Genomic DNA, 21,792 nt, shown 5'->3' with positions numbered 1-21,792 from the left:
GTATTCAATGCATGCACGATATCGCATTTTCGCTTGGTTTGCAAGCAAAGCTGGGGATATGCGCTTAAGACTCTGACAATGAGATATTTGTTTAATGGTGAAACTGTGAAGTGGTCCATTGTTAACATAGAGAGATTTTTCAGTGTGATTAGCACATGAAGTGATAAATCATGTGTTATTATACAAATTATGAGATGTATGAGTTAAAAAGTTAATAACTTACAAAATAAAATTTCTCACAATTTACATAAAAACATGTGGTGTACCACCTGTGTATCTGTCATAACAAAAAAATTTCTAGTTAACATGTATGTTTCATCATTACATAATCCTTTCTCTCTCTCTTTATAATTAAAAGTAAGTAGTCCACTTGTATACATGTTACGTTATATGCTGATAGATTGTCAATATAACTGATATTTCAAACAAAATTGAGTTCATTTGATTAGTGGTTACATAACATGTCGGTTTTAATATACTATATACATACCAAGTAGTATTACCAAATTGTCGTTAATTTGAACCACATATTCAAATACAAACTTACATAATTAATAATTTATATCGCTAGTCTGACAAACATTGATGTGTGTGTATATATATATGTCAATGTTGATATCGACATTAACATATGGTTTGATAAGATGACATTTTTCTATTTGTTCATGCACACATGATTGGCCAGTCCATAATAAAAGGTCACCCCGGTGGTCATATGCCTATATAAAGTCCTACCTCTCTTGAAGGGAATCATATAACCAAATACACAAATATTTAAGGGCCAATATCTCACTTCTTGAGCTTGGCTTTCCTTGAAACTCTTTATTTTCTTCAATTGTTTTCTCTCCTTCAAGAAAATAAAAACTTCTTCTGCAAAATGGATTCTTCCACCACACTGATCAGAAACTATGCAAGCATGAATGACAACGACGCTTATGCTTTCGAAGTTCACGAAGGCATGGAAACAAATGGTGCCATTCTCATGTCGTTGCTAGAAGAATTGCAGGAGGAAGATCGAGACGAGGAGAGATTAAACAGTGTGATCCAATCCCTAGAGGCAGAAATAATCAAACCAACAATATTGGGCAGCGATGGTTTGAGTAATACAGACTCTGAATGCATCACTATCAAAGATTTGGAAGATAGTAACTTGTGGAACATCGTAGGAGGCTTGGACGGTCAGGATTGCTCACGATCACCGTCATCAGATGATTGTGATCATTTGGGATGGTTTGAAATGGATCAGGCGGCTTGCTCACCAAGTAATGACATGAATTGGTATGTGGATTCTTGTGAGTATGATCAAATGGATAATTTTCCGATTGATCATTGTGAATGGGTTGGTGATTATTCTCATGTTTATTGTAATGGTGATGGCATAGAAGAGGAGCATGTGTACAGCTCTATATGGCAGGAAACAGCCTATGATTCAATCATGTACGACTAGGCCAAAGAGATTTTTGCCCATCTGTAAATTTTAATTTGAAAGCCTTGGAGATTTTTCGATTCAGATATATAATGTATGCATCTGCAGCCATAATTGAATTTCCTCGAGATCTAAGAAGCAAAGAGATTTATTATAGCAAAAAACGCTTATGAACAAAAGTGCTTCTAAAGCAGTCCCAAACGGATCATTAATAACAAAGCCTGAATGCAGGTAGATTTATGATATATCTTCTAACAACAAACAGGATGGTTTTACATGTTTGAAATCATATAATTCTTCTGAACTCAGGCAACTGAACTTCAAAATTCAAATCTCTGGAAAACCAAAGGTTGCATCTTTAAAAATTCAACTTGACAAATCATCGAAGCCCTTTGGAACATCAGAATCCTCCTTGTACAACTCGTTCTCTAAATGTAGTGTGTATGGCATTGCATTTTCTATGTTTGAAGATTCATTTGACAACTCTGTTGGAGCACAAAAAATTCTTCGTAGGTAAAGTAAGATCAAAATGAAGTTACAGGAGCGTAACTAAAAATAAGCCTTTTATTTTTAGAGAAAGAGATTAAATATATATGAGACAATAGAGAGATAAAAAGGGGTGGAGAGAGATGTGAAAGAACACGAATAAAAACTAAAAACTAAATACATGCACGCGTCAACTAAAACAACGAGAAAAACTTGCATGCAACTAAACAAAGCTAAATAAGCTTAAAGAGATTCTATCATTACATGGAACACAGACTGCAAAATAGGTTCAATCCACCATCAAAAAACAAACATGATGTGATACTTCTACAAGTTCGAAAAAAATCCTTGTAATCCAAAAAATTGAACTTCAAAGCTCAAACTATTGTACAACTACATCTTGATGAATTCAACTTGACAAGTCACCGAACCCCTTTGAAACATTAAGAATTCCTTGTATAGCTCTTTCTCTGTAATATGCACAAGACTTGTATATATCCTCATTTTCTTCAAAATCTTAGCGTTCTCTAACAAATACTTTGACACTTCCCTCTCAATCTCTCGTCCCTTGAATCCTCTTATGGTGATAGTCTTGAGGTGCGACCGCAGATAAAGAAGCAAAAACTTTGGTGGATTCCACCGAAGCTTTGAATAATCTCTTTGACATATGGTTCTCTGACAATGATTTACAAAAATGAATGAGATTAAGAATCTTTAAGAGGGCATGTTGATACCATGCGGCACAATATGCATCCGCCAAATCTTACTTACATCTTCTAAGATAAGATCCTCCAGATTGGGCGTCTTACGGAGTAACATTACTAGCATTTCCCAATAACAGCTATCATAAAGAACCACCTTCAGTTGGCTCAAATTAGGAAAAACAGGGAGATACCATTCCTACATGAAAGATACAAGTATTAAAGCACTCAATCAGAAATTAAGGATTCTCTTATCCATAACAAGCAATTTGAAATCAATCGTATTGACGAAAGGAAGGAACTGTTCCATCACTTTCTTTAAGCTCACAACAAAGGATAAAAAGGAAACACGTGTAAACGGGAGAATGAGGGTATGTGGAGGATGTTCTTGTACAGTTAACATTTTATACAAACAAAGGATGACCTAGCGTTCGTTACTCCTGGACCCCAACATTATCAATAAATCCAAGTTTGAATTGATGAGGAATGGTGCACTATATGCTGGACTTGCCCCTCGTACCTTCCTCCTCTACCGCTTTCTTCATCCAATAAAATTATCTACCAAACAAGAAATGTAAAGGAACAAGAGTTAGGGTAAACTTACCTTCAAACGTTCAGCTGAAAGAGACAGATATTTCACATTTGATATTGCTTCCAGTAGTGCAACTACACGGCAGGGAACTTCTTTGAGAACAATATTAGCTTTTACTAGGGATTTTGAATGCTCCAGAGAATAATTTGACGAAAGATCTTGCTTGAAATCAATGTTTTCAAGCTTTGGGCCATTGATAAGAAGATTGTAATCATGATACTGAGGATCAACGGACAGATTTATACTCAATGTCTTCAGTGTAGGCACAGAAATATGGATATTTGAAACTACGTCACATCTTAGAATTCCATCTATATTCAAGTTTTCCAGGATAGGGCAGCAAGAAATAAGCTTTTCAATTGAGTCGGTATCAGGATAATGAGCTGTGACATAGAGGAACTTGAGGCTTGGGAAACACCCCGATGTAGGAGGAGCATAGGTAATGCAGTTTGAGCTCAACTTCAAAACCGTTAGTGTTCTGCACGTGAAAAGGCTCTGAGGCAACTCAAATTCCCGGTATTGATTATAATGAGATTGACAAAGCTCAAAATCAAGTTCAACGACATTACGCCTTATGGCAGTGCAAAGCCAACCATCAACATGAGACAAATCATCAGTATAGGTAACTGAAAGACGGAATTTTTTTATGTCTGATGAGTCGCGGAAGTAAAGTACACGATCAACAAATCTGGTAAAAAGGTTAGAGCCATATGGACCTGCCTGAAAAGAAGGAAAATCTTTTCTGTCGTTGAAGTAGAGATTGGGAACAGAAGTCCATAAGTTCTTCCACCTTCTAGACAAAATGGTGGTCCTCACAGCATATTTTGTAGGAAGGAACGAAAGTATGTGACATAGAAGTGCATCTGGTAGCGCATTGATCCTATCTTTAACTTTTGCTCGACGCTTCAACACCAAGCTCATTTTTACCTTAAATATTTCAACAAAACATGGTTAAATTGCAACAATAACACACAAAATTAATCATTTTTGTTTTTACTTACAAGCGTAACCAGAGGAAAAGAGCAATATATATGTACACACACACACACACACACACACACATTACGCTCTGTTTGATCGCTTAGAAACTAAGGTAAGAAAAATGCGTGAAATTTAACAGCATTAAGATATTTCAATTCAAGAATTTCCAATTGGATGCAAAAGCAACAAACTTTCAATCTATCCATAAACAACTAAAAATTCTAATTTCTAGTGAAACAGAAATAAATCATAAAGATTATATATTTATTTTCCAGGGGCACACAATACAAAAGGGTAAGGCTTTAATTGTCTAATCGTTTCCTCTGTTTTGATTTTTCTCAATTTACTCGGTAACCAAACAGATGGTAAGGAAAGGAGCTGACAATAAATACTGAAGAAAAATACCTGAGGAAAAAGCTACGGAGAACGGAGGGAAATGAGAACCACAGGAGCGTCGGATGCGGCGATGTTTTTATCACCTCTGCAACTGTAAAGTGGGAACCTTGCAGGCTTCGATCATTTTTGAGAACTTGACTCATATTTTTATAGTTTTTTTTTTATTTTAAAGTTTTTGCTTTGGTTGGGCCTTAGGATGACTTGGGTAAGGCCAACTAATTAGAATCTATTGGTAACTAAAAATATTACTAGAACATTGATAAATTAAGAAGACGATGAAGGAAAACTAGCATATTCCTAATCTACATTAAAAAATGTAAGGAAAAGTTTAAGAGTTGAACAAGCGTGAGTAAGGCAGTTTTTAACCCAAACATCAAAAGTAAGTGAAATTGGTTGAAATGATCATTTTTAAATTCAAATTTCTGACATGTGATCAAATATCTTAGTAGTTAGGTATTGTTTTTTAATTTGTTTTTCTCTGACGACTTGCGAGTTGGGACCACCATCACTTTCTACTCCTCCCAAACCTTCCAATTGCGACCACCTCTTCACCGCATTATTGAACACCACCATCGTCTATGGAGATGAGGGCCATCAAGTGTCCAAGTCGGAATTGGTGATGGCTGCTGTCAAGTGACTTGAGTCATGAGTGAATGGGATAGGAGTGTCTAAGTGAGGGAAAAAAAAAAAAATAAATCCAACGGTGTAGTGGATGTGAGATTAATCATTAAATCCAATCTAATTATCCAATGCTAGAGGCACATTTCTCCTATTTTTGGACCCGCCCTGCCCCATCAATTCCTGCACCCGTCCTGTCCCACCCCGTCATGTTTCTTCTTCAAAATATTTAGACCCGTCCTGTACCCACCTCAAACTGCTTGAACCCACCTTCATGTTTCTTCTTCAAAATATTTAGACCGGCCCTGTACCCGCCTCAAACTGCTTGAACCCACCCGACCTGCGGGTCCATGACTCATTTGCCTACCCCTTAGATTTTGATGATGTAAAATGGTTGTTCTCTTTGACTTTTTGTTATTTTTTGGGATGCTTTTTGTTATTAGTTTACCCAATTAATTAAAATAAACCCTTATTGTAACTTAAATTTTTAAGTACTACCGTGTAGTGATATTTCCTCTTCACTGGTAAGTGAAAGGTTTTAGGTTCGATTTTCGCTAAAGACGAAGTCAAACCACATAATTGTTAGCCTATTGTGAAGCTAAGCCCACCCTGTTCCTGATAGAGTAAATAATATCATTTGTTAAGAAAAAACATTAAACTTAGAAAGAAAAAGAGAAATAAAACATCAAAATATAATTAATAAATGAGGTGACTAAATGTATTAAGGGACGAAAATTAGATATTGATCTTACACAAGGTTATACTCTAAAATTATCTTTTCCAAAGATTAAAATAAAGTTTTTTAATAAATACTAGCATATGCCCCACACTTTGTGTGTGAAAATAATTTTAATTTTTATTGTAAAATGGGAAGGAGAAAGGAAAAAAAAAGAATGTGGATTAGAGAGAGAAGTTTTCTTTTTTGTATTTTATTTTTCAAAATTAGAGGACGTTAGGATCACCTGTGGGTGAGGGTTTAAAAAAACTGCAAAATTTAATTTGTGTGAATTTATTTTACTGCCCATGATTTTGTTTTGTAGTAGGAGACAAAATTATCGTTTTACTCTCTTTTGATTGACAAAGAGGGTTTTATTAATGTAGTTTATGTTCATTTTGATAATACTGATTAGAAGAAAAAGAAAAGGAACAGATGAATGCATAGAGAAGATGAGAGAAGGATGGTTGCTCTTCCTCTTTGCTAAAATTCACAGAGGGATATTCTATTTCATTAATGCCTCTCTCCACTTTTACACAACGTGCAAAAGAGGAATATTATAGTTAACAAGAGCTAAGATGGATCAACACATCATAAAATTGATCTCAGCCATTCATTACCTAATAACTAGGATCATCACACATGACACTCATGGCCTTACATCTTTTGACTTCACACTTGGCAGATATGCTCAAGTGAATACACAAATAAACTCATCTTATTTCACTAATACTAATCAGCTATAGACTTATAATTCAACACTCCCCTTTAAGTCTTGAGCTGATTTCACTCTGAGCATATTTCTAAGATAGTTGAACCGATCCTTAGCCAAAGGTTTTGTGAAAATATCTGCTAACTGCTCTTTAGTTGGACAGTACACCAAATTTATAATTCCTTCCTGCAGTGCATCCTTAATGAAATGATAGCTTCTATCTATGTGCTTAGTCTTCTGATGAAACACAGAATTCTTGGTGATTGCAATTGCAGAGGTGTTGTCACACTACAATGGAGTTGCTTTAGTTTGAAGTTCTCCAAAATCTTCCAATACAAATCTGAGCCAGATTGCTTGTGCAGTGGCATCGGATGCACTTATGTACTCTGCTTCTGCAGTAGATAATGCCACACAGTTTTGCTTGACTAAAGCCCAAGAAAAAACTCCACTTCCAAAAGAAAATGCATATCCAGATGTACTTTTGCTATCATCTAGTGATCCACCCCAATCACTGTCACAATAGCCAATCAACATTGCCTTCTTGCCTTTCGTATACTCCAAACCATAGTTTAGAGTCCCTTTAATGTATCTGAGCACACGTTTGACAGTTCCAAAATGCTTGCTAGTAGGACAATGCATAAATCTAGCAAGTAGACTAGATGCATACATAATGTCCGGCCTAATAGTTGTAAGATATAGAAGACTCCCAACAATGCTTCTGTATAATTCTTCACTTACTGCTCAACTTCCATCTTCTTTGGTTAACTTCTCAGTTGCCACAAGTGGTGTGATCACAGACTTGCACTCATTTAAGTTGAACTTGTTTAGCAAAGAACTTGCATATTTCTTATGGTGAATAAAAATGCTAGAGTTGGTCTGAATTATTCCCATTCCAAGGAAATGATGGAGAAGACCCAAATCTGTCATTTCATATCTTCCTTGAATTCTTCAAGCATCAGTCTATCACTAACAGTATAAACTATGTCATCTAAATAGATAGAAACAATCAAGATGTTCTCTCCCCTTGTTTTGGTGTACAGAGTTGGTTCACTCAAACTTTTCTCAAAACCACACTGAGAGAAATATGTGTCAATTTCTCCATACCAGGCCCTTGGTGCCTGTTTTAACCCATAAAAAGCTTTGTACAACCTGTAAACTTTATCTTCATTTCCTTTGACCACAAAACCTTCAGGTTGATCTACATAAACTTCTTCTTCCAATACACCATTCAGAAATGTTGATTTTACATTAAGCTGATACAATTTCCAACTCTTATGTGCTGCTAAAGCTACAAGTGTCCTGATAGTATCCAATCTAGCCACTGGAGCATAAGTTTCATTGTAGTCTAGCCCTAACTTTTGAGCATAACCCTTTGCAACTAGCCTAGCTTTGTTTTTTAAAACTGAACCATCAAGATTTAACTTGGTTTTGTAGGCCCATTTAACTCCAATAACCGGCTTTTCTGTTGGTCTATCCACAAGCTTCTAGGTGCTATTCTTCTCAATCATGGCTAATTCATCTTCCATTACTTTTAACTAGGATTCATCTTGCATTGCTTCTTCATACTTCTCTGGATCTATGATGCAGAGATTGCATTGAGCCAATACTTCATCTAGTTTTCTCCATTTCAATGGAGTGTGATCATATGCTTGAGTGTTTCTTTCATCTTGACTTGTGTTGCTAGGAGACTTTCTTGCAAAGTGAGTTGAATGTTTGAATTTTCAGCATTAACATTCCTTCCATGATTCTGTGATGCAGGAGTAGTTTGTGGTAGAAAAAAACTTTCATTATCTTCAGGACTGAAGCTGTCATATACAAGTTTTCCTTCAGTGAGAGGCATCACAGCTTGGCCAGAACTTCTTTTCCAATCCCAGGTTGTTTCCTCATCAAACACAATGTCCCTGGACAAAATAAGTTTCTTGGTAACTAGATCAAACACTCTATAGCTCTTTTCACAGGTTGCATAACCAACAAATATGCCTTTGAAACTTTTGGGTTCAAGCTTGTGTCTAACTTCTTTTGGAACATGAGCATAGCATAAAGCACCAAATATTCTCAGATGAGCAATACCAGGTTTTCTTCCAGAATAGGCTTCAAAGGGAGTGATATTGTTGTCCAATACTTTTGTGGGACATCTATTTAATAGATACATAGCTGTATGCACTGTTTCAGCCCAGAAATAGTATGGCATTCCTTTCTCATGTAGCATCGACCTTGCCATTTCAACCACTGTCCTGTTTTTTCTTTCTACAACTCCATTATGTTGTGGAGTGTAAGATAGAGTAAGCTGCCTTTGTATTCCTTCATTTTCACAGAATTGCACAAATTCAGTTGACATGAACTCTCCCACTCGATCACTTCGCAAACACTTTGCTTTAAAACCACATTGTAGTTCAGTCATAGCCTTGAATTTTCTAAAACAACAGAATGATTCAAACTTTTGCTTTAGAAAATATACCCACACCATTCTGGTACAATCATCTATCAGCAGCATGAAGTATTTATTTCCAGCCATTGACTCAATCTTCATTGGACCACATAGATCAACATGAACAACTTCAAGTGGGACATTTGCTCTCAGTGCTCGATTCTTTGAGAATTCATCTCTGTGTTGCTTTCCATACTGACAACCTTCACATACACCACTGTGACTTTCAAGCTGTGGCAAACCATGTACCATATTCTTATCTCTCAATTGCTTAAGACCACCAAAATGTAGGTGTCCAAATCGTCTGTGCCAAACCCAAGCAAAATGATTCACACTAGCTCTCAGTGCAATTTGATTTTCAGGTAGAAAAGACAAAGGATAACATCTGTTTCCTTTCTTCTTCACTTTAATGACTAAACAATCCAGGGAAGGGCCATCAAATACATTGCACATTCCTCCTCCAAATAACAAGAAATATCCATGTTCATCCATTTGACCAACACTGAGCAAGTTCTCCTTTAAACCAGGAAGATACATGGCTTCTTTGACATACTTTCTGCCCTTATTAGTGTCAATAGCCAAAGAACCCATTCCTTCAACATTTACAAGGTCTCCAGTAGGCATTTGAACTTTGCCTACAATGTTATTTCTCACATCAACAAGAAGATTCACATTTCCTGTCATATGATTGCTGCATCCACTATCAATATACCATTCTCCATTCACTTTAGCTTCAGTAATTGCATTGTTTGCATAAAACAGATTTCCTGACACTTCTGCTTGATTCGCACTATTAGCCTTCTGCACTATTTTTCCTGCAGTACACTCTCTAGCCTAGTGCCCAAATTTATAACAACTATAACATTTTGGTTTACCCTTGTGTCTACATTCACCAAAATGAAACTTAGAGCACACCTTGCACTGATGTTTTATGACTTCTTGGTTCATTGATTGAGAGGGATTCACATTTTGAGATGTGTTTGTAAAAGATCTCTGCTGAAACTTGGATTTTGACTCCCATTTCTTTCCCTTAGAGTTCCAATTTCTAGGAGATTTTCCTGAGTAAGTGCTACCTCTATTTTGCCCCTTTTGACTCACAGAGAGTGAAGAGAAAGCTCTCTCTGTTGTATCAACAGTATGTAAGTCAAACCGTTGTTCTTGACTTTTCAAGATTGCTATAACCTCCTGCAATTCTACAGTCTCCAAGGACTTTGTATTCTGAATGACTAGACATATGGGATCATATGGTTTACTAAGGCTAATTAAAACTTTCTGAACTAATCTCGCATTAGAAAGAATTTCTCCAAACGTTTTCATCTGGTTTATCAAATCATTTAGCCTAGTAAGATACCCAGACAGAGTTTCATCATCACGCATTCTAGCATACTCAAATTCACGTCTCAGATTTTGTAATTTCACAGATCGTACCTGATCACCACCATGATACTATCCATATAACAAATCCCATGCCATCTTCGTTGATTCGGCATTGGCGATTCGAGGGAAGATTTGATCCGAGACTGCATTTTGAATGATTCCCAGAGCCTTTGCGTCTTGCATATATGCTGCGACAGTTTTCTCATCATTTTCTTCCTCTGAGCTTCCTTCAGCTTTCTTCTTCTTCTGTGAATCTAAGATTGTAATCCCTTTTCAACTAATTTCCATAACCTATGAGATTTGAAGATCGTCACCATCTTGATTCTCCAGAACTCGTAGTTCTCACCGGAGAAGATCGAAGTTCTCACCTCAGAACTTCCAGATCCAGCCATCTTTTGGCTTAGATGTAATGAACACAAATCGAAATCAGGTTCTATGAAATTCCGGCAACTTCACCTGAACTGAAACGAGCTCAAGTATAGCTCGATTGCTTCAACGTCAATAACGTTAGCTTCACAATTTACGCCCATGTTCATTTTGATAATACTGATTAGAAGAAAAAGAAAAGGAACAGATGAATGCACAGAGAAGATGAGAGAAGGATGGTTGCTCTTCCTTTCTGCTAAAATTCACAAAGGGATATTCTATTTCATTAATGCCTCTCTCCACTTTTACACAACGTGCAAAAGAGAAATATTATAGTTAACAAGAGCTGAGCTGGATCAACACATCAGAAAATTGATCTCAGCCATTCATTACCTAATAACTAGGATCATCACACATGGCACTCATGGCCTTACATCTTTTGACTTCACACTTGGCAGATATGCTCAAGTGAATACACAAATAAACTCATCTTATTTCACTAATACTAATAAGCTATAGACATATAATTCAACAGTTTAGATATCTATAAAATATGTATGTATGTTTGTATGGTTGGGCAATTTAAACCATACATGTATAATGACGGTTACTTTTTTATACTGGAATTATTTCCCATTTAGCTAGCGGTTGATGATAAAGATAAAATACTGTCTTAATTCCTGTTAAAAAGGCCACGTAATAAATACCAAGTAATTTTAACTAGCTTGACACACAAGAAACCCTAGCCCATTGTTACCTATATAAATACATGCCGCTAGCTAATGATCACCCTATTCAGTATCATTACTTGCTCATCGCCTCCGCTTTTCTCATTCTTCTCAAATCCTTGCTATTAGAAAGTTATTATGGCTGGTTACTACCAAGTTCCAGTAGGGTACAGGTTCATGCCTCGAGACGACGAACTACTTCTTGGCTACCTTCGTCCCAAACTTGACGGACAGGACTATCCCAAAGGCATTGTTCATGACTGTGATCTCTACGGTCTTGAAGAACCATCGGACATATGGAGACGTCTTAACCGTGCATCACATGATGGTCAAGAATGTACAGATGATAAAGATATCTACGTCTTCACCACACTCAACTCGAAGGCTCCTAATGGCTCGCGTGTTTGCCGAACAGTTGGCACCACCGGCGGCACTTGGAAAGGCGAAGATGCCGGCAAGGAAATCTACGCTTCTGGGATTAAACAAGCTATTGGCTTCAGAAAAAGATTTACGTACAGGAACAAAGGATCCCCGCAGAATGACCATTGGATTATGCTTGAGTTCCATCTTGATCCATCTTTACTACGAAACAAACATCATCAAGTAAGTACACTTTTCTTTCTTTTAAATTGTTTTTAGGTTTTCTGTCTAAACTTGGCCTCTAGAAAAAAGTTAAGAAGAACGAATCAAAAGCTTATAAAATATATTCACGCTTATACGTATATTAATATTGGCAGGCAAGGAAGTATATTGGCATGGGAACAATCTTAAAGGTCGTACCCAGTGCACAATCTTATAAGGACTTAATTATTTGCGATTTCCTTTTTCTTTTGTCTTAATTTTCTAGTTGACATTGAAACTTTGCTCACTAATAAAAAGTATTGCTCTCTTTTCTACAGTCGTTAGAGTAAGCAATACATTATATATATATATATACATATGTATGTATGTATGTATGTATGTATGTATATGCATGTAGAACCTTTTTATTTATTTTAGTAAGGATCGGAATTTATATTAACAAAAGCAAACACGATTCTCAAATGCAGGAGAAGAATATTGTTCTTTGTATTCTTAGAAGAAAGGATGACATATCAAAGAAAAGGAAGCTGGAGGGAAGAGATAACTATGAAGAAAACGCAGCTAATCACTTTCAACCTCAGGCGCTTAATGATATAAATGTTGGAGATTACAATAATGCCCCTAGCTATATGGAGCAAATCGCATTTGATCACTTGCAACCTCAGGCACTTACTGCTACAACAACTGGAGATTATATTAATGACCCTAGGTATACAGAAGAGAACGCAGCTAATCACTTTCAACCTCAGGAGCATTATGCTGCAACCACCGGAGATTACAGTAATGCACATTGGTATACAGAACAGAATGCAGCTGATCACTTTGAACCTCATGATGAGGCGCATAATGCTACAAATGAAGATTTAACTACTGCCCTTAGGCGTATGGAAGAGATCCTTATGAGCGGTTTTTGAGGATGACAAGTTATATGAGTCAGTATGTCCTGAGTGACTCCAAATTATAGAAGAAGAAGAAGAAATTGCAGCAGCTGTTGGTGTTGCTTCAACAAAAACAGGATTAATGTAAAATGCTTGTTAGTGTTCACTGGTATTGCCAACCAGAGTAAATCAATGGCTAACCACGAATTGTAAAGTGATCATGTTTTGTCCTTTATAACTTTCATACTGTTAATATTTTCGGCTTATATATTTACCTTCTTCCTTGAATTGTATCACGCACCTTGACACCTTGAAATTGGGTTGCTTTGTGTAAGATTATTTCATAAATCAATATACGATCTAACAAACAGGTAGTCACGGTCTTTTCTTACCTTTAACCTCCACCCTAATCATTATTACTTCCTTATAATTCTTCCCAACATACATAACACAAAGAAATGCTTACCTCCAAATTATAAGCTGAAAGAGACAGGCACTTGACGTTGTCGATATTTTCAAGAATTTTGATTGAAAGATTATCGAAGAAAAATACCTGAGGAAAAAGCTACGGAGAACGGAGGGAAATGAGAACCACAGGAGCGCCGGAAGCGGTGACGTTTTTATCACCTCTGTAACTGTGAAGTGGGAACCTTCCAGGCTTCGATCATTTTTGAGAACTTGATTTATATTTTTGTACAATTTAGTTTTTTGTTTTTATATATATATTTTTAAAGTTTTTGCTTTGGTTGGGCCTTAGGATGACTTGGGTAAGGCCGACTAATTTGAATCTAATGGTAACTAAAAAAATATTACTAGAACATTGATAAATTAAGACGATGAAGAAGGAAAACTAGCATATTCCTAATCTACATTAAGAAATAAAAGGAAAAGTTTAAGAGTTGAACAAGCATGAGTAAGGCAGTTGTTAACCCAAACATCAAAAGTAAGTGAAATTGGTCGAAATGATCATTTTTAAATTCAAAATTTTGACATGTGATCTAATATCTTAGTAGAAAAGGTGTTGTTTTTTAATTCGTCTCTCTGGCAACTTGTGAGTTGGGACTGCCATCACCTTCAACTCCTCCGAAGCCTTCCAATATCGACCACCTCTTCACCACCATCAAGTTTACCCAATTAATTAAAATAAATCCTTATTGTAACTTAAAGTTTTAAATACTACGATGTAGTGATATTCCTCTTCACTTGTAAGTGAAAGGTTTTAGGTTTGATTTGTCGAACCACAAATCGAACCACATTATTGTTAGCCTATTGTGAGGCTAAGCCCACCCTGTTCCCGATAGAGTAGATAATATCATTTGTTAAGAAAAAACATTAAATAGAAAGAAAAAGAGATATAAAACATCAAAATATAATTAATAAATGAGGTGACTAAATGTATTAAGGGACGAAAATTAGATATTGATCTTACACAAGGTTATACTCTAAAGTTATCTTTTCCAATGATTAAAATGAAGTTTTCTAATAAATACTATAATATGCCCCACACTTTGTGTGTGAAAATAATTTTAATTTTAATTGTAAAATGGGAAGGAGAAAGGAGAAAAAAAGGAATGTGGATTAGAGAGAGAAGTTTTCTTAAGTTATCTTTTCCAATGATTAAAATGAAGTTTTCTAATAAATACTATAATATGCCCCACACTTTGTGTGTGAAAATAATTTTAATTTTAATTGTAAAATGGGAAGGAGAAAGGAGAAAAAAAGGAATGTGGATTAGAGAGAGAAGTTTTCTTTTTTGTATTTTATTTTTCAAAATTAGAGGACGTTAGGATCACCCGTGGGTGAGGGTTTAAAAAAACTGCAAAATTTAATTTGTGTGAATTCACTTTACTGCCCATGATTTTGTTTTGTGGTAGGAAACAAAATTATCGTTTTACTCTTTTTTGATTGACAAAGAGGGTTTTATTAATGTAGTTTAGATATCTATAAAATATGTATGTATGTATGTATGTATGTATGTTTGTATGGTTGGGCAATTTAAACCATACATGTATAATGACGGTTACTTTTTTATACTGGAATTATTTCCCATTTAGCTAGCGGTTGATGATAAAGATAAAATACTGTCTTAATTCCTGTTAAAAAGGCCACGTAATAAATACCAAGTAATTTTAACTAGATTGACACACAAGAAACCCTAGCCCATTGTTACCTATATAAATACATGCCGCTAGCTAATGATCACCCTATTCAGTATCATTACTTGCTCATCGCCTCCGCTTTTCTCATTCTTCTCAAATCCTTGCTATTAGAAAGTTATTATGGCTGGTTACTACCAAGTTCCAGTAGGGTACAGGTTCATGCCTCGAGACGACGAACTACTTCTTGGCTACCTTCGTCCCAAACTTGACGGACAGGACTATCCCAAAGGCATTGTTCATGACTGTGATCTCTACGGTCTTGAAGAACCATCGGACATATGGAGACGTCTTAACCGTGCATCACATGATGGTCAAGAATGTACAGATGATAAAGATATCTACGTCTTCACCACACTCAACTCGAAGGCTCCTAATGGCTCGCGTGTTTGCCGAACAGTTGGCACCACCGGCGGCACTTGGAAAGGCGAAGATGCCGGCAAGGAAATCTACGCTTCTGGGATTAAACAAGCTATTGGCTTCAGAAAAAGATTTACGTACAGGAACAAAGGATCCCCGCAGAATGACCATTGGATTATGCTTGAGTTCCATCTTGATCCATCTTTACTACGAAACAAACATCATCAAGTAAGTACACTTTTCTTTCTTTTAAATTGTTTTTAGGTTTTCTGTCTAAACTTGGCCTCTAGAAAAAAGTTAAGAAGAACGAATCAAAAGCTTATAAAATATATTCACGCTTATACATATATTAATATTGGCAGGCAAGGAAGTATATTGGCATGGGAACAATCTTATAAGGACTTAATTATTTGCGATTTGCGATTTCCTTTTTCTTTTTTCTTAATTTCCTAGTTGACATTGAAACTTTGCTCACTAATAAAAAGTATTGCTCTCTTTTCTACAGTCGTTAGAGTAAGCAATACATTATATATATATACACACACACACACATATGTATGTATGTATGTATATATGTATATGCATGTAGAACCTTTTTATTTATTTTAGTAAGGATTGGAATTTATATTAACAAAAGCAAACGCGATTCTCAAATGCAGGAGAAGAATATTGTTCTTTGTATTCTTAGAAGAAAGGATGACATATCAAAGAAAAGGAAGCTGGAGGAAAGAGATAACTATGAAGAAAACGTAGCTAATCACTTTCAACCTCAGGCGCTTAATGCTATAAATGTTGGAGACTACAATAATGCCCCTAGCTATATGGAGCAAATCGCATTTGATCACTTGCAACCTCAGGCACTTACTGCTACAACAACTGGAGATTACATTAATGACCCTAGGTATACAGAAGAGAACGCAGCTAATCACTTTCAACCTCAGGAGCATTATGCTGCAACTACCGGAGATTACAGTAATGCACATTGGTATACAGAACAGAACGCAGCTGATCACTTTGAACCTCATGATGAGGCGCATAAAGCTACAAATGAAGATTTAACTACTGCCCTTAGGCGTATCGAAGAGATCCTTATGAGCGGTTTTTGAGGATGACAAGTTATATGAGTCGGTATGTCCTGAGAGACTCCAAATTATAGAAGAAGAAGAAGAAATTGCAGCAGCTGTTGGTATTGCTTCCACAAAAACAGGATTAATGTAAAATGCTTGTTAGTGTTCACTGGTATTGCCAACCAGAGTAAATCAATGGCTAACCACGAATTGTAAAGTGATCATGTTTTGTCCTTTATAACTTTCATACTGTTAATATTTTCGGCTTATTTATTTACCTTCTTCCTTGAATTGTATCACGCACCTTGACACCTTGAAATTGGGTTGCTTTGTGTAAGATTATTTCATAAATCAATATACATAGGGAAGTCTTTTTTAAGAAGCCGATGTAAGAGTATGAGTATGATTCTTGCAAGTCTTGGGATAATTGATATTATAAAGAAGTCTAAATCATGTTGACAAGAGTTAATCCAATCATATTGGTATATTGAGGACTCTTGTGTTTGCTCGTTTATAGGACTCATATTGATATAAGGAATGCAGTCTTGTATTTCTTGTGGGATTGTTATAGGGCAATCCAGGTCTTGTAGGTCTTGTAGTATAAAACCACAAGCCCCTGCTCTCACAAAATACGCTCTTATTGTTCCAATTACCTATAACTTGGAGAGCATTGAGTTTTGCAGAGAGGAGAAGGTTGTGTGTAGATTTCTCTAATGGCTCTTAATCCTAATTTGTTGAACATAGTTATGATATGGTGTCTAGCACTTTCTTTCCTGTGATCAATGTCGTGAAGAACATGTGTGTTGCTGTGGGAGATATTCATCAGCCAAGCATGTCGGGTTCTATAAGATGAGGCAGGAAACTCAATAGCCTTGGGTTGGTATAGACACAAATCCAATCTTCACCATGTGTGGGATAGGGAGATCATACAACAAACTATGAAGGACTATTGTGATAGAACACACGGGAAAGACTTCGGCAAATAGTTTGCAGGTATGTGTTGCAGATATTACTTCAGTATTTGCATATACATAATATATTTGGAGTTATGATTGTGATTTAGTTGGTTAAATCTTACGTTCTTGGCTAGTTTATTATAGTGCTTATATGGTTGCTCTAACAGCCGATGAATTCAAGAATGCTCGCTCGTGTAAATCAAATGAGCACAATGCCTCGTTTTATTTTCTTGTGTTGTAAGGAAGCTTTCTTTGCATTTGTGGTTTTAAGGGGATCGAGCCTTGTTTGCCAATCGCCTGCTTGGCTATCATACTAACAAGTTACTTCAGGGCGAATTATCAGGAGAGGAAAATTTAATGTGTTGATCACACATTATGACCTTGCCTTAAATCAGTCAGGGAGCTTATAACAATAAGCTTGGTTGAATTTGTTTCAAACAGAAGATATTTAACAAGCAGTACGTACTTTTTAATTTCTTGGAAATTGTATTGGTTGTATAATAAATCCTTCGCTTTTAGCGTTGAATTGGATTTCCTGAAATAGTTGGCATGCAACTGTTGGCACCACCGGCGGCACTTGGAAAGGAGAAGACGCCGGGAAGAAAATCTACGCTTCTGGGATTAAACATGCTATTGGCTTCAAAAAAAGATTTACGTACAGGAACAAAGGATCCCCACAGAATGACCATTGGACTATGCTTGAGTTCTGTTTATAACAGACTTAGGGCCTCCGTATTTAGACCTCGTATAAATACTCGGGGGACTCAAATGTCATTATGTAATAAATGGAGGGGCAAATATGTAATAAGTGAGGAGCCCTTATTCTATAAAAGGACTCCTTACTCTCCTCATTAAGGGATGCCAATTCTTAGGCCATGGGAAGAGCTCTCTCACCCTCAGAAGCTCTCACCCTCTCCTTCACAATCCTCTCAGAGAAATACAATATCAGTGTGGACGTAGCCCCAACATTGGGGTGAACCACGATACATATTGTGTTATTTACTTTCTTGTAGATTCACGGTTGGATTTACGTTGTTCCAAGACCCCTCCGGTTTGTGCATCAACATTTGGCGCCGTTTGTGGGAATCGACACGAAAAGTTATGTCGGTTTTCTCTCAATTTTTCACCTCCGTCGTGAATCTGCAGAAACCCAAGAACGAAACACCTGTAGAGTCACTGCAAAACCCATTTCTCAAAAATGCAAAAATGAAAACTCCTAAACTCAACCACGGTTTCTTCTCTCTCCTCTCTCTGTCTTGTAATCTGTCTCTAGTTTCTTCTTCTTGCATCTCTAAAAACCAAAACTCATTTTCCACAGGGTAAATGGCTCTGGCGATTTCCCATGCTTTTCTCTGCCCCAAATTGCAATTTTCGCAAAGGAATTTCTGCCCTAAAGTCCTAGAGTTGAGGCTGCTACCCTCTTTCTCACTCATTTTCTCTATGCAACACAGAGAGCAAAATTACCTCTAGTGGACCAACCTCCAAACCACCATCGTGCTCTAGTCCTCAAACTCAACTCGCCCGTGTCTTTTGTACGTGTCCCAAACTTGGACCCAAAGCTAGACCACCACGATCTCAGTCGGGTTCGACTTTCCCGACAAGCCCCGTCGTTTCCCCAACGAAATCGAAGGCGGATAAGTCCACTGCAGAACTCCGTTGAGTTTCAAAGAAATTGAGATGGATCAGTTTTCAGTTTTTGCAAAAAAAAAATAAAACTAAATTGATTGAAACCAAGTTGTGAGTTGTTTATTTTGGTTCCCTAATTCAAGCTGAAGCTTTCTCTGATGGCTTCCCCGTTTCAATTCAAGTTATTGAGCATGGCAGAAAAGATCAAGCCAATAGAAAAACCAGCAGTCAGGGCCTTCCACGAGCAGCAGACGGAGGTGAAAACGCGGTTCTACCGTAGATAGAAGGACACGGGCGTATCGTATATCTCCAACGTGGACCTCTACATCTCATTCTTCGACTTCAAGATAAGTAGTAGCAGCAGCAGCAGCTCGATGAAACGTGGGTTCATGGAGACCGTTGATCAAATTTGCCTACAGAAAAGCTCTACCTGTAGCGGTTCATGTGGTAGTTCATTATCAAGTAGTAGTTCTACAACAACTCCCGTCGTCATCACAGCCTCAGTTGCAAAAGCAAGAATAATTTGGTGGCCGCCGGAGCTTTGTAACGACAACTATGGCTCGGCCATGGCATGTACATGAACGCAACAAGCTATGGTGTTGTTCGATAGTCGCGGTGCTTACATCACCGACGGAGAACATGAACATAGTAGCAGATACAAGACTGTCAGGTGCTGCAGTAGAAGACAAGATAGTCTACAAAAATAACTGGTTCGATCGAATGGCCATTAATCATTTTTCACAGAATGTCCAAGCTGAAACAAGAGATTGAAGGCTGGACTGCTAAGCTTTTGCCTTCCAGACAATAGTAAAACTTGTGCTCACCCATGCTTGTTGCTAACACGCTTGCCTGCTCACCCATGTTGTAAACTTGCAACTGTCGACCATGGGAACCAGCCACACATGGTTTCAGGTATGCAAATGGAGTTACAACCAGCAAGGCAGCAAAAAAAAAAAAAGGAAAAGAAAGTCTGTAGGTGGAGAAAATGAATAAGATATATGCTGATGCCAAAGTGCTTTCGGAATACTTTTATCATTGTGGAATATTTTATGTACTGGGGAGGAGTGAAAGGAAGTGAGCCCTATTGGAGCGGGGAGATCAAGTAAAGCAAATGGGTGATGATAGAAAGGTTTTGTCACTTTGGCTTAAATCTTCAAGCGCCCTACCCCTCGCAACTGCTAGCTGGACATACTATCCCATTATCCAACCATATGCCATAACCACCTTTTGCAACAACTTTTTTGAATGATGTAATTTATTTTTCTAATCTTCTGGAGACATCTGTGTAACCCCATCAGAGAGTAATAAAAAATAAAAAAAACGACAAGCCCAAAATAATGGGCTGGAATGTTATGTGGATGGCGAATGCCCATATGCCCAAAAGAGCCAGGCCCTTTATTATCACCAACCAGGTGATCAAAAGTACGTCCAGTACTACAAAAAATTATTCGGCAACTTGCCGCTATTATCACCAACCAGGTGATCCAAAGTACGCCCAGTACTTCAAAATTATTCGGCACCCTGCCGCTATTATCACCAACCAAGTGATCAAAAGTATGTCCAGTACCCCAAAATTATACATGAGCATTACTCATGTCAATCATACATAAACATTCATGAGCATCACTCATGTTAATCATACATAAACATTCATGACCATCATTCATGTCAACATTCATGAGTATCACTCATGTCAACATTCATGAGCATCACTCATGTCAACATCCATGAGCATCACTCATGTCAACATCCATGAGCATCACTCATGTCAATCAACATAAAACATTCATGAGTATCACTCATGTCAATCAACTTCGAAAGCTTCATTTACAGAGCTCAAACTTCGAGAGCTCCAGCTTCAAAAGCTTCATTTACAGAGCTCCAACTTCGAGAGCTCCAGCTTCAAAAACTTTAGTTACAGAGCTCTAGTTTCGAGAGCTCCAGCTTCAAAAGCTTCATTTACAAAGCTCCAGCTTCAAAGCTTTACTTACAAAACTTTACCTACAAAGCTTCAGTGCAAGGTATACAAATACCGCCTCCGAACGACCGCCACTTCGGCCCATACATGGATTCAATTTGAATTCTCCAGCCAACAGACCCTATTGACTGAAGACTTGGGGGACTATACTATGTATCATATATTGGGCCTCATAAAAAATACTTGGGGGACTTAGCCCATTATTTATATATTGAGGAGCGAACCATTATTTTATAAAATGGACTCCCTCACTTTCATTAGAGAGCACCCAATATTCATGTATTGAGGAGCGAGCCCTTATTTTATAAAAGGGTTCATTAGAGAGCACTCATTATTCATGTATTGAGGAGCGAACCCTTATTTTATAAAAGGGACTCCCTCACCTTCATTAGAGAGTATCGCCGCCAGCTGAGCAATCGCCTCACCGTGAGCATCACTCCTAGCCCATCATTTTTGTATTGAGGAGCAATCCCTTATTCTATAAAAGGGACTCCCTCACCTTCAATGCCACAAGCCGAGCCAACCAAGGCAACATAAGCCACAAGCAGAGCAGCCTCGCAACATATGCTACTTCTGGTTGAGCATCATTTTAGCTTGGGCACCGCCTCATATTGAGTATCAATTTTGAACGACATCTAGTTACTTCGGCTCACACATGGACTG

General features: G+C 37.2%; 3 protein-coding genes across 4 annotated transcripts; 2 read left to right on the top strand and 1 right to left on the bottom strand.

The window, feature by feature from the left end:
* Positions 1-2,150: 2,150 nt before the first annotated feature.
* On the bottom strand, positions 2,151-13,588 carry LOC126614251 (FBD-associated F-box protein At4g10400-like). 2 transcript variants are annotated; one of them, XM_050281832.1, is made up of 4 exons: positions 13,540-13,588; positions 3,218-4,132; positions 2,684-2,812; positions 2,151-2,587 (listed from the first exon to the last, which is right to left on the bottom strand). In XM_050281832.1, exons 2-4 carry the CDS (start codon positions 4,124-4,126, stop codon positions 2,306-2,308), a joined length of 1,320 nt encoding a protein of 439 aa, XP_050137789.1. In that variant the 5' UTR covers positions 4,127-4,132; positions 13,540-13,588; the 3' UTR covers positions 2,151-2,305. The 2 variants fall into 2 exon arrangements, with proteins under 2 accessions (XP_050137789.1, XP_050137788.1); XM_050281831.1 differs by lacking the exon at positions 13,540-13,588 and adding an exon at positions 4,592-4,732.
* Positions 11,614-13,022, top strand: LOC126617203 (NAC domain-containing protein 41-like). The gene is made up of 2 exons (XM_050285236.1): positions 11,614-12,129; positions 12,576-13,022. Exons 1-2 carry the CDS (start codon positions 11,665-11,667, stop codon positions 13,020-13,022), a joined length of 912 nt encoding a protein of 303 aa, XP_050141193.1. The 5' UTR covers positions 11,614-11,664.
* A 1,677-nt stretch (positions 13,589-15,265) lies between the features above and the next one.
* On the top strand, positions 15,266-16,608 carry LOC126617201 (NAC domain-containing protein 41-like). Its single transcript, XM_050285235.1, has 2 exons — positions 15,266-15,730; positions 16,162-16,608. The coding sequence occupies exons 1-2, from the start codon at positions 15,266-15,268 to the stop codon at positions 16,606-16,608; spliced, it is 912 nt and encodes a 303-aa protein (XP_050141192.1).
* Positions 16,609-21,792: the final 5,184 nt, after the last annotated feature.

The sequence above is a fragment of the Malus sylvestris genome, chromosome 3 (genome assembly GCF_916048215.2).
Source record: "Malus sylvestris chromosome 3, drMalSylv7.2, whole genome shotgun sequence".
NCBI lineage: Eukaryota > Viridiplantae > Streptophyta > Magnoliopsida > Rosales > Rosaceae > Malus > Malus sylvestris.
The sequence above is the reverse complement of the archived record's forward strand: the minus strand, read 5'-3'. Positions and strand labels throughout refer to the sequence as shown.

Coding starts and splice junctions, on each gene's coding strand:
- LOC126617203 (XM_050285236.1), top strand. CDS start 11,665: ATGGCTGGTTACTACCAAGTTCCAGTAGGGTACAGGTTCATGCCTCGA. Junction 12,130..12,575: donor TACGAAACAAACATCATCAA/GTAAGTACACTT, acceptor TCTCAAATGCAG/GAGAAGAATATTGTTCTTTG.
- LOC126614251 (XM_050281832.1), bottom strand. CDS start 4,126: ATGAGCTTGGTGTTGAAGCGTCGAGCAAAAGTTAAAGATAGGATCAAT. Junction 2,813..3,217: donor TTTCAGCTGAACGTTTGAAG/GTAAGTTTACCC, acceptor TCTTTCATGTAG/GAATGGTATCTCCCTGTTTT. Junction 2,588..2,683: donor AGGATCTTATCTTAGAAGAT/GTAAGTAAGATT, acceptor AATCATTGTCAG/AGAACCATATGTCAAAGAGA.
- LOC126617201 (XM_050285235.1), top strand. CDS start 15,266: ATGGCTGGTTACTACCAAGTTCCAGTAGGGTACAGGTTCATGCCTCGA. Junction 15,731..16,161: donor TACGAAACAAACATCATCAA/GTAAGTACACTT, acceptor TCTCAAATGCAG/GAGAAGAATATTGTTCTTTG.